The sequence below is a fragment of the Chiloscyllium punctatum genome, chromosome 10 (assembly GCF_047496795.1).
Source record: "Chiloscyllium punctatum isolate Juve2018m chromosome 10, sChiPun1.3, whole genome shotgun sequence".
NCBI classification, from domain to species: Eukaryota; Metazoa; Chordata; class Chondrichthyes; order Orectolobiformes; family Hemiscylliidae; genus Chiloscyllium; species Chiloscyllium punctatum.
Window position 1 is genome coordinate 61,022,717 of NC_092748.1, and position 13,431 is coordinate 61,036,147.

General features: G+C 37.6%; 1 protein-coding gene across 1 annotated transcript; it reads left to right on the plus strand.

Moving 5' to 3' along the window:
• Window positions 1-1,004: 1,004 nt before the first annotated feature.
• On the plus strand, window positions 1,005-13,431 carry cybrd1 (cytochrome b reductase 1). Its single transcript, XM_072579332.1, has 4 exons — window positions 1,005-1,598; window positions 2,853-3,061; window positions 10,026-10,180; window positions 12,627-13,431. The coding sequence occupies exons 1-4, from the start codon at window positions 1,412-1,414 to the stop codon at window positions 12,922-12,924; spliced, it is 849 nt and encodes a 282-aa protein (XP_072435433.1). The 5' UTR covers window positions 1,005-1,411; the 3' UTR covers window positions 12,925-13,431.

The following is a 13,431-nucleotide window of genomic DNA, read 5'->3' on the forward strand; positions in this document are numbered from 1 at the left end:
GGGCAGTGTAACTAATATGCACAGTCTTTTATATAAGTAGTCAGGTTAAAGTTGTGGATGTCTGATTCCGGAATCAATCAAGAGACACGATGTATAGAGAATGGAAAGTTATAGGTTTATAGGAAAGAGTAGTTTTGGTTGAATGGCCATCATCTTCCTTATTTTTGTCTTGAATTTTGAGCATAACAACTTCAAGACTACAAACCTCAGCAGGATAAGTAAAGATATATTTAAAAGTCCAAAGTTAACCTTCTACATTATCTTCACACTCACATTCTCTTAAGAAGGATAATTTTACCTGGCTAGAAATGACAAAGGATTAAAGGGTAAAAGTATTCAAAGTGCATTTAAGAAATAGCTAATTGCAATAATGGGTGACTGGTAGATTAAATATATCTGCATGATTAAATTAAATGAAAAATAACTTTAGTTTGTGACATGAAGAGATTGAAAAGGTGGAAACAATAATTTCTGATTTTAATTGATATATAGTGTGTGAAGTCCTAAAACAAATTCAAAAATTATAGTTTACAATTTTAAGAACCGAATATAATACACTGCACAATAAGTGCCTTTCATACAATAATGCACTTGTAACGCTGGCAGTTGTCCTAAGACGGGAGTGATGTTTATTTTTCTCTCATTCCATCCCATCTTTTCTTGCCTTTAATTTGTTGATTCACATTGGGCTCTACTCCACGGCTTTCTGACCTCCGGAAAATTGTGCAACAATGAACTGCTTTAGTGGAACAGTTTAAAGGCATTTCTAAATCTCAAAATCAGTAGTAAAATAAATACAGCTCACTTATATCCTTTCCCAGTTGATGCTAAAAATGCTGCAAAATGAAACAGTATAATTTATCAATCGCGTGGCTAGCAATAGCCACAACATCAGCTTTTTTTTTTCTGGCAGGAAGCCCCTTGGCAGATTGCTCAGGCAGGAGGATTTCTTGAATAACAGCTACTGGTTCTTCACAGATTCCCAGCCAACGAGGGTCATGAGGAAAACAGTCCAGCGAAGTTTCTGCAACAACTCGAGCATGCGCACTCTGGTGTAAAGCTGGGTAAATTCTTTTGTTTGTTCAAAGTGACGTCTTAATTATAACACAAGGTCTTCTGACAGAAAACAACGACAAAAAATAGTAACATCTCAGTGTAGCGTGGCTGTTTGCAATTCAGGCAAACTATTGTTTGATTTGAATGCCATCCAGAAGAGTGCCACGCCCTCCCCCAGACGCCCTGGCAATAACCGGAGTCTCCCGTTTACACTCCGTAACGGGAGCCGGTCACTCCAGCAGCAATAACAACCGGAGTCTCTCTCCCACCCCCCACCTTCTGCAGCAACCGGACTCCCTCCAGCAGCCAACTCCCTCAGAGCTGTGCCACTTTGGCAAGAAGCAGACTTTGAAAAATGGAGAACTTTCGACAGTTTGTTGGGTTTCTCGTGGGCGCAGCTTTCCTGGGCACCCTCTCGGTTGTGTTTGTTTTGGTTTGGGTGTTCCACTGGAGAGAGGGATTAGCGTGGGACCATGGACTACGGGAATTTAACTGGCATCCAGTCCTCAGCACCGTTGGGTTTATCTTCATGAATGGATTCGGTGAGTGTACGTTCCTGGTTACACGTTTTGAGGGTGAGACAAAATAAAAAAATGTGAATACTGGAACTCTGAGATGCAAACAAGTTGCTGGAGGATCTCAGCAGCTCGGTGCAGAGAAAGTAGTTAATGTTTCAAGTTCAGAATTTCTCCAGCAATTTCGGACTCTGTTAAACACAAAGGATGCTGCATGAAGCTAAATAATATTAAACTGACTGGCGGCAGATTGGACTTAATTCAAACGTCATATTAAAATAGTTTGGTAATTTTGCGTTCCTCAGGGAAAGATCGATGGATTAGATTGATAACTAAATATGTAGATTTTTGGTCTCAGAAATCAAGCAATGTGGAAAGTGAGATGAAACCATGTTCACGTGGAATGGCAGAGCAATGGGCTATTTCGTATATATTTTTTCTTTAGTTAACAAGGGAATCGAAAATTAAGGGTACATGGCAGGAAAGTGGAGTTGAGGACTATCACATCAGCCTTAATCTCGTGCAATGTCGGAGGGGACTGGATGAGTCGAATGGCGTAATTCTGCTCCTATGTCTTCAGGTTTTAAAAGTACCATATCCTATTGGCATATAAAGTATGATCCTTAGAAATTTGGGTGATGAATAAATATTGAGGAAAAACAACACCAAGCGGCAACAATATCAGTGATTAGTTATCACTCATTGATTCACCACAGTTTAAGAACTTGTAGTTCCATCTGTTTTGTGTCTCAGTTTTCCTTTTTCAGAAAAGTAATACTTGATGAGCATTTATCATTAGGCTATGTTGCAAAATGATAGTGTTGTCCATAAATTATATAATTTTCTAAAAATGTAGATATTGCAGATTAAAATTAACACTTATGAAACAATTTGCACTTTTAACTGTGTGCGCATGGTAACTTTCTCCATCAGAATTAAGGTTTGAAATTATAATTGAATTAGGTCACTTTTGGACTGAATGGGGGAAAACAGACTACTATCCAAAGATTTACAGATTTCATACTTTGTGGTATTTATTCTCCAGCCAATATCATTTCAAATAATTTTGTGTATCTACTGTAAAGATAATTTATCTACTGTTGATGGACCAAAGCCTTTTAGAACCTATCCTGATAACATCTTCAAGAAGAGCTGCATTCCTACATTCCTGCATTCTGATTACACACCAAGAAAGTTTGGATTCTGCATGGTTTGTGACAGTGAAATTTAATGTAATTCTGAATTTACAGATTGAAATCAAATGTTTTCATTTCTTTTCAGGTCTCATCATTTACAGGTTGCCCTGGACATGGAACATTAGTAAGCCTCTGATGAAGTACATTCATGCTGGCTTGAATATTGTAATCTTTGTTCTAATGGTCATTTCACTTGTGGCAGTCTTTGACTTTCATAATGCTAAGAAGATCCCTAATATGTACAGTCTACACAGCTGGGTTGGATTGGCTGCTGTTATTATTCATGCTCTACAGGCAAGTGATTTTTCAGTTTAACTGCAATCTAAACTGAAAAGAAATGGCACAATTTATAGTTTATCTTTTTAATAAAATGTGAAAATAAACTCAAGTTTATAACAGTACAGAAGGAGGCACATTAACTTATTCTATGTGTCAAATTTCTCCTAAACCAACATTTACATATTCTAAATTACCTTAATTCTCCCCAGTTCCATGTCTTGCTGTTGCAAATCTTTTATTCAATTTTTTGCTCTTCAACCATAGTTTCTGCTCATTGCAAATAGGCATATGCTCCATCAATCCACTGTAAATAAAATTCTTTCCTCATGCTTGCTGATAATTTTAAATTGATGTTGTCCTCGTTGTGAGTCCCGAATAAGAGGAGAATGTCAACCCCAACTGTGCCTGGCTTTGAATCAGGTAGGCCATTAAAATTCTGAATTCCAGCCCCAACCTATCCATTGCCAACTCTAACACAGGTATCGTGGGTCACGTTGCAAGTGTTCTGTCAAAAGGTGAGGTGGCGCTTAAAATTATTATAATCACACTGCATGCCTCATTTTTGTGCAGTTTTGAACTTAACTGTGGACAGCTGGGATCCCTAAGACTTTGGAATTATATATCAGTTGTATAGGATCCAAGAACTACATACCACTGCCGCCTTCAATTGAACAAGCTACTCTGTCCCCCTGCACCCGACCCCCCCACCCAAAGCCTTTCTGAACTGTCATAACCTCCACAGTGAGTTTTTGATCTCGACTCTACCACCACTGACATGTTTAAATGAGCTTTCCACATTCCAAAGCCTCTAACTCCCCTTGCCACCCCACCTCCACCTCCCAAAAGAAAAGTCCAGAATCGGACAGCTGTCCTCCTGACATTGAAGGCTCAGACTTACAGGCTTACTGTTCTCCACTGCTACATTGGCTCCTTACTGAATGCCAGGCAGTCTCCTAAGCAAGAAACCTGTCAGTAATGTCCCATGTATATTGTGAAGTTCAAATCTTGATTGCTGTATGCGGTGAACCTTTCAAACCCTACTGGTCAAAAATATAAAATACTTCTCCTCTAATTCCCACCATGGTCCTACATACCAAAATATGTTACAAAACCTCTGTTAAGAGATTTTGCAGTGGGAACAATTTGGCATCACGGAGAAGATCTAATGTTGCCAGAGGACAGGTCAGTGGTAATAAATGAACATTTGCAAATGTACTTAATACTATCAATATAAAGGAGATAAGCCTGAGAAATGTATTCTCAAAATAGATAGAGGCGCAGAAAGGTTGACAATGCTCATCATACAGAAGTTAGAATGGGATGCATGCTAAGTTGCTGGCAGAAGTAATGGTGAATATAGCCGAGATACTGACCAAGATGGATGAACTTAGTTATCATAGTGATCAGAAATAGAGGATTGATAAACTTCATAATTTGTTTTTACTTGGAAAAACATGAGTTAATACACTTCATAAATTTATTTGTAAAACTAAAGTGTAATACATGATAGATCACATTGATTTGTTCAAAGCAAATAGTGTCCAAAGTATTTAATTGGATTAGTCATAGAGATGTACAGTGCAGAAACAGACCTTTCATCCAACTTGTCCATGCTGACCAGATATCCTAAATTAATCTAGTCCCATTTGCCAGCATTTGGCCCAAATCCCTCTCAACCTTCTTATTCATGTACCCATCCAGATGCCTTTTAGATGTTGTAATTGTACCAGCCTCCACCACTCCCTCTGGCAGCTCATTCCATACACACACCACCCTTTTTGAGTGAAAAAGTTACCCCTTATGTCCCTTCTAAATCTTTCCCTTCTCACCCTAAATCTATGCGCTCTAGCTCTGGACTCCCCCAACCTAGGGAAAATACTTTGTCTATTTACCCTATTCATACCCCTAATGATTTATAAACTTCTATAAGTTCACCCCTTAGTCTCTGTCGTGCCAGGGAATATAGCCCCAGTCCTTTCAACCTCTTCCTATAGCTCAAATCCTCCAACCCTGGCAACATCATTGAAAATCTTTTCTGAACTCTTTCAAGTTTCACAACATCCTTCCTAGTTGGAGTTAGGACATTTTAATGTTGTGTAAAGGGGCAGTAACAGAATGGGTGCATAACTAACTATAAGATAGGAAATGGAATTTAATGGTGAGTTGTTATTTTTCTCATGCCATGTGTATTATAGATTCTAGTTTGATTTAATATATGCAATTAGACCTTTTGGCCATAAGATGTTGGAGCAGGAGTAAATCATTTCAGTCCATTAAATCTACTGTCATTCAGTGAGATCATGGCTGATCTGATAATCCTTAACTGCATTCTTCTGCCTTTTCCCCACATGCTTTGATCTCTTTACCAATTTTAAGTATATTAAAGAAAGATTTTTTTTATGAGTCAGCCTCAAAAACTCTGAGATTAAGAATTCCACAGATTTACTAGCCCAAAGAGAAGAAATCCCTTCTCATTTTGGTCTTAAATGTGCAAACTGTTCATCTTGAGATTGTGTTCTGGCCCTGTTCCAAAAGGGGGAAGAATCTTTCAACCTAGGAACCCAAGTGCACTAGGAATCTTGTACGTTTCAAGTAGGTTGCCTATCCTCCTTATACTCCATATCGAGCATAGACCCAATCCAGTGGAGCTCTCCTCATAAGACAGACCTTCCATACTTGGTGTCAGCCTAGTGAGCTAGTTTATCTTTCCTTAGATAAGGGCACCAAAGCTGTTTGCAGTATTCCAGCTACAGTCTGCTTGGGCTTTGAATAGTTTCAGTAAAATTCCCAACTTTTATACTCCCTTCCCTTTGAAGTAAAGGCCAACATTCCATTTGCATTCCTACTACCTGCTGCGTGCTGCTTATTGTGACTCTCGTACAAGGACTCCCAAATCCCCCGTTCGTAGCCTTCTGGAATCTTTTCCATTTAAATAATATTCAGCTACGATACATTCTTTCTGCTAAAGTGCATAACCTTACATTTCCCCACAATGTATTAGATTTGCCAAGTTTTTGCTGATTCATTTAACCCTGCCTTTATCCCTCTGTAACCTCTGTGTCATCCTTACACATTGCCTTCCCATTTATTTAGTATCTGCAAACTTGGCTATAGTACATTCACTTTCCTCATCCAAGTTGTTACTATATTATAAACATTTGTAGTCAGACTACTGATCTCAGCAGAGCTTGGAGTTGCAGGTTTCAATCCTGAAAATGTCCCCCTTATCCCAACTCTCTTATTAGTTAGCTGGTCCTGTATTCTCCATGCTAATATATTGCCTCCAGCTGTATGGGCACTTATTCTAAGTAACCTAATGTATGTTACTTTATTTGACGAAAACTTCTGAAAATTCAAATGTACAGCAAACTTTGTTTTAACTGGCACTCTTTATAAACTGGCATTAATTATTTACTTCAAATACTGGGAGTTTACTATATTATTGTGATCTCTGCCATGTCCATGTACTTGGTTGAGGGTCCGAATGACAAGCTCTCTGCCAGTAAGTTTTATTTAAGGCAAAGTTGCATTATTAAAGTAATTTATGCTGTATATAAAGTATATCAGTGATGTATCGGCTGCATTATGTTTCCATTACTTAGAATGTATTTTTACATTTGATTAGATGGGCCTCTTGATCATCCTGAATATTTGATCAATTGATATTCCCCTAGTCCCAGAGGTGCCGGTTAATAAAATGTTTGATGTATTACATCTACAGCTTTGCCTTTACCTTACTTGTTACCTCCTTGAAGAACTCTAATATGTTTGTCAGGCATGATTTCCCCCTTGTAAAGTCATGAGGACTCTGTTTGACCATATTATATATTCCTAAATGTTTAACTACTACATCCTTTATATAGACATTTTTCCAATAGCAAATGTCCAGCTAACTGGCCACTGGTTCCCTGTTTTTGGCTCTTTCTCCTTTTTAAAATAAATATGTTGCAGTAGCAGTTTTCCAGATTCCTGGAAGTTTACTACCACTTCAATCACTCTACCTCTGAAGCTACTTCCTTTAGTATCCTCGAAAGCATTCCATTAAATACATTAGGATTAAATGTCATTGAATAACAGGACAGTCTTAAAGGGAAGACTGACCTAATCCTTTTCCTGTACCCCTTAATACAGATGTTCAGAATAATAAAGGGTTTTGAAGCCAGAGTAAATTGAAGAATTTAATGAGTGCTTTGTATCAGTGTTCACAGGGAGGACATGGATGATGATAAGATTAGGGAGAAGTATGACGATATTCTGGGGCATATCAACATTAAAAATGAGTAAGTTTTAGATGTTTTGAAAAAAACATCAAGATAGGTAAATCCCCAAGCCTGATGGGATTGGGACCAGAATCCCTTCAGTGTGGAAGTAGGCCATTCAGCCTGTTGAGTCCACACCGATCCTCTTACCATCCTACCCAGACTCTCCACCTTGCCTGTGTCTATACTCCTGCATTTCCCATGGCTAATCCCCCTCACCTGCAAATTCCTGGACATTTTGGGTGATTTAGCATGGCAAATCCACCTCATGTACACATCTTTAATCTGTGGGAGGACACTGGAGGACAATCACGCACACACTGGAAGAATATGCAAACTCCACACACAGTCGACCATGGCTGAAATTGAACCTGGATCCCGAGCACTGTGGGGCAGCAGTGCTGACCACTGAGTCATTGTGCTGCACAATCCTGGATCTGTTCCAGGATATGGAGGTAAGCAAGGGAGGAGATTGATGGGACCTTGAAAGAGATCTTTGCTCCTCTATAGCCACAAAAGGAGTCCCAAAAGACTGGAGAATAGCCAATGTTATTCCTTGAAGAAAGGCAATAAGGATAATCCAGAAAATTATAGGCTGGTGGTCTCTAAATCAACAGTAGAGAAATTATCGGAGAGAATTAGGGACTGAATTTATTCACATTTGGAAACAAATGGACTTATGATGGGTAGTAAGCATGGCTTTTGCAGGGGTAGTCTTGTCTCAAATTTGACTGGGTTTTTTGAGGAAATGACAAAGATGATTGAGGGTAGATCTGTTGTCTACATTGACTTCACTAAAGCACTTAACAGGGTCCCACATGATAGGCTTGTCCAGAAGATTACATCACTACAATCCGTGGTGAATTGGTTAATTAGCTTTAAAATTGACTTGGTCGTAAAAGATAGTAGTTGTGGAGGGGTGTGTTTTTAAAAAAAATTATTTGCATGAAAATGTAGATCATCCAATTAGTCAATTTGCAGACGACATGAAAATTGGTGGAGTTGTGGGTGATAAGCAAGATTGTCAAAGGATAAGTCAATTGGAAAGTCGAGTGGAGAAATGGCAGAAGAAATTCAATTTGAACAAGTGTGAGGTGATATGTTTTGAGGTCAAATGCAAGAGGAAGGTATACATGAATATCAGAACCCTTAAGAGCATTGATATATGGAGGGATCTAGGGGTGCACGTCCACAGCTCCCTGAAAGTGGCAATGCAAGTGCATAAAAGTGGTAAAGAAGGCCTACGGCATGGTTGCCTTTGTCAGTAGGGGCACGGAGTACAAAAATTGACATATTATAATATATAATAATATATATATTATAACCAAAAGAGAAAATGCTGGAAAATCTCAGCAGGTCTGGCAGCATCTGTAAGGAGAGAAAAGTGCTGATGTTTCAAGTCTAACTGACCCTTGGTCAAAGAGCTTTAGGATTAGTTTAAAATGGCATCGTGTTGGGCTGTAAGGCCTATTGCTGTGCTATACTGCTGTATGTTTTAATTGTTGACATGCCACCTCAGGAAAATGGCAAAACCTTCAAGGAAAAGAGGAATCTGCTGTCCTATGTCTGATTTTAGCATTTACCCTATTGCCACTGCAATTCCACTGGTGCCCTTTGTTGTCTGCCAAGTGACCAACCCAAACTGAAGCAGTCTGGTCTAAAAATTTAATTCCTGGAAGTCCTTTTGCAATCTACTCCAATGAACTTCCCACCCACAATCTCTCTCCTCTCTAGCACTAAATTACTATCTTTAAAATTGAATTGATACAACTGTTATCTCAACTCTCCGCTTCACAACTTGTTCAGTTTCTCCCCTAAAGTTAGTGAAATACTTGCTTTCATGAAATCTAGTGTCCCTGATTATCATCCTTAGACTCAATCATATGTTCAACTCTCTCCTCTTGTTCTCAAAACTTTTCCTCTCATCTAATATTCTTTCTGCCCTTCCAAAACTCTGATTTGCAAACTATTCCAATTAAAATATTCTTCAGATATTGCTATTAATTCAAAGCCGATGTCCAACCTGCCCTTTTTTTTCCAAATACCCAAATGAATTCACATCTTGTAAAATTACTTCAATCTACCTTTGTAACCCACTTGTGGCATCAACTTGGCTGCAGTTCGTCATGCTGTCTTTTCTTATCCTTTGTCTCTAACAATCAGTTGATCCATCCATCAGCCTTCCTTCTGGGTTAATCCTAAAATGCCACCGTTACCTGATTTAATTTCCCTCTCTTAGAAAGCAGTCTTTATATCTCCTTAGTATTTGTGGATGTGATATTTGCACCCATTGATTTTTCACGCTTTCTTAGTTATTTTTGAGCTCAAGGTTTTTAGTTTTTACTCAGAAACTTGCAATACCCAACCACAACTACTTCTCTGCCACAACTGTTGACCAGAAGTATTTCCGTCCTCAGTGTTTTTTAAAATTCAGATTATTGCCTATTCTCACTGCATTTAATCAGAGGTCATTTAATGAATTTAATGTGTCATTTAAAATTATACCAAATACTGGATTTTGTAAAAACATCAAATGGACAGCCAATAAGTGTTCTTCTATTAGATAAGAATTCTAAATCATTCAAAGTATCCTGGTTTATTTCTCTCATTTCTCCATGTGGATGTATTCCTCCAGAAAGTTTCCTCCAATTATTTCATGAGGAATTGCTGATTGTGAAAATGTTGTAATATAACAATGAAAAGTTACTTCTGTCTTACAGATAGTATTAGGATTATGCATTTTCCTGATGCCCTTCACTCCTATGTTTATCAAGACTTTTTACATGTCAATCCATATTTTTACTGGTCTTCTTGTCTTTGGAATGTCGATTACTGCAGCTGAAATGGGAATAACTGAAAAACTTATTTTCTCTCTGTAAGTATAAAATTAATGAACTAGACAAAGGTATATTAATTTTATGTATATAAATTATAGAAATTCCTTCACAATAGGTGAGAGGCGAAAGATTTAAAAGGGACTTGAGGGGAAACGTTTTCACACAGAGCAAGTGTTTAGAGGTGTGCACAGTTATAATATTTCAAAGACATTTGGACATTGATTAGGAATGTTTTAGAGGGATATGGGCCAAATACAGGCAAGTAGAACTGGTTTAATTTGGGAAACCTGGTTGGCATGGATGAGTTAGACCAAAGGGTCTGTTTTCATGCTATGATTGTGACTGTATGACCTGTATACTCTTGAATGTTATGACATTTCAAGTGCTCATCCAAGTACTTGAGGTTCCCCATCTAAAGTATACTGCCAGGCAGTGCACTCCAGATTCCCACCTTCATATGATGAAAAAAACAACTTTCAAATTGCCTGTCTTTTGTCTTAAAATTATGTCCCCTTGTTATTACTCCCTTAACTAGGAAGACAGTTGTTTCCTATTCATCCTGTCCAAACCTCTCATAATATTATACTCCTCAATCATGTTGTCCTTCTTAACTTGGTTTGCAGGCCTCAGTTAGCGAAAGTATTACCTGCAACATGCTATTCAGGGGATGGTTCTTCAACTGTGACCTTCACAGGACATTTAAGGCTCAAACTAAGTCTGGTACAGACAGAATCATTCAGTCTTACTAGTCTGTTGCAAGAGTTGAAACTGGCTTTTTAAGTCCTGTCTTTGCATATTCCTGGAGATTAAAGCAGATGTGTTCTGGAGTTGGCTTTCTGTAAGGAGGGTCAAGATAGTTAGCCAGGATTAGAGTGAAGCTGGAAAAGCACAACGGGTCAGGCAGCATCCAAGGGGCTGAATCAGCTTTGCCCAAATCATCGATTTACCTGCTCCTGGTAAGTTGCCTGACCTGCTGTGCTTTTCCAACACCACTCTAATCTTGACTCTGATCTCCAGTCCTCACTTTTGCCTAGAGATAGCTAGCCCCCTTATTATCTTGCTGTTAAGTCTTTTCCCATTTTGAAGTTTCCTTGACAGTTTGCGTATGCAATATTCCTTCACCATGACTTTGCCAGTCACCAAACTTAAATCCAGGTTTTTTTTGTAGCCCTTTTAAGAACACACTTTAGAATGAAAAATTCAAAAAAATGTCTATATATACTTCAGGGTTCTGATCCATTGTCATCAGAATGCTAATGTGTTTAATTCATGCTCGCTTCTGGATCATTTGAAATTCTTTTATTTTCTTCACATTTTGTAAAAACCTAGAATGTACAATACAAATTTATATAGGAAGTTGTGAAAATCTGTGTATAGTTCAGCATTGACATCATTTTCATCCAAGGTACAGCATTAGTTTTTCACCTGTATGCTTATGATACTTTGCTCTACATTAATGACCTATTTCTAATCTTCCATTCTTGGTGAATTCATAAGACAGCTTATACAGTATCTGAGTAGAAGTTTTCTCCAATTGAATTTTGGGGAGACTGAAATATTTTTCTGCCTCTGTTCAAAATTCTGTTTGTGTGCAATGGATCCACCTGTCTCCCATGGTAACAGCCAAAGATTAAGTCAACCTGATTTAGTTTGATGTTGCATTTGTTCCTAAAACTATCTTCTGATTTCCTATTTGTACCATTTAATGCTGCCCATTTTCACCTCTGATTCATCAAAGACAGTCCAAATTGGGCAGTCAACTGTTGCTAAAACCCTCATTCATGCTTTTGTTATCTCTGGATGCAAATGTTCCAGAGCATTTTTAAGTCTCTCTCATTCTCCTCTCTTCATAGCTAACGGTCATTCAAAACTTATCTGTTTATTTCTTAATTTGCAGTAAGTCTCAATCTCCCTTCAACCCTATGCTCATATACAGATAAAGAAGGAAATGTTTTGCTCTTCCTATGAAAAAAATTCCACCTAGTTTCTTGGAACTTGTTGCAACATTTTTAAAAATGTTGCAATGTCCATTGTTATTCCTTTGTGTGGTGGTTGGGAGAAGTAGGATGACAATATACTTCGAATTCATAATGTCACTTGCTGGTGATTTGATTCTGAAAAGGCTTCTCATTCTTCACAAAACTGAATATGTTTTAGGTGTCATAGTTGTATATTCATATTTTAAAAAATGATCTAAATTCCACTTTTTGAAATACATGTAACATCAGGGTGTTTTATAAATGTATTTATTTTTCTTGTCCGAGAGGAAAAGCATCTCATTTTTGACAGCTGCTTGATTCAATTTAAATCTAGAAATATACCAGACATAACTTTATCTTAAAGCTGTATGCTTTTAAAGCTTCTCAGTCATGAATTTGATATTTCAAAATATTTGTTTAAACATTTTCAGAGTGGAGATTATTTTTAGTCAGTACAAAATAACTCATTATTATCACTATACTTTCTACACTTTTTATTTTCCAGACGGTCAGGTAGCAATAATACACTCCCGTATTCCCAGTCACCACCTGAGGCAATATTAGTCAATACTCTGGGAATTTTCATTCTCCTCTTTGGAGGCTGTATCTTGTGGATTGTCAAACAGCCAGAGTGGAAGCGCCCTTCGGAACATGTAAAGGAAAATATTGGCAATGAAGAACGATCCATTTTAAACAAAACAACAGAGATTTCTGCTGAAACCAGTAATGAACGTGTTCATGAAAGAGGAGCAGGATTGACACACCTCCACTTGGAAGATGTGGGTCAAAGGTCAACATTTTAAGAAATGAATTGTATTTTACTGAGATGCTGAATTAGCACAGAATACTTTTGATTGTTAAATAGTAGCCATTTGTGTTAAGTGAACATGCCAGCCAAAACATTATGTCCTTAAGTATTTGAACATAGTGTTTCTGGAACAGAGGGAAAATATTGACCAAAACTAAATGCTTTGACACCTTAATGTACAATAAAATTTTTCTATAATTTAAAGATTCAACTCTTGTTAACAAGGCCTCTACAAAAACAAATTAAATATATTCCCAGTGCAATTACTTAGTCATGAAGGGCCAAAATATTGTTGGAATTACTGCTATGATATTATATGCATGTCTGAACTGTACATTGGAATTGATGCTTTTCATATTTTGATAGAAGTCAAAATGTATTTAGGTACCACTTCAGAAACGAGAGCCATTTAAAATGCTATATTCAGTATTAATTGTGGTACACAGGAAACATTAGCTTGCTCCATCTTATATTTACATAAATAAAGTATTAGTATATCCGA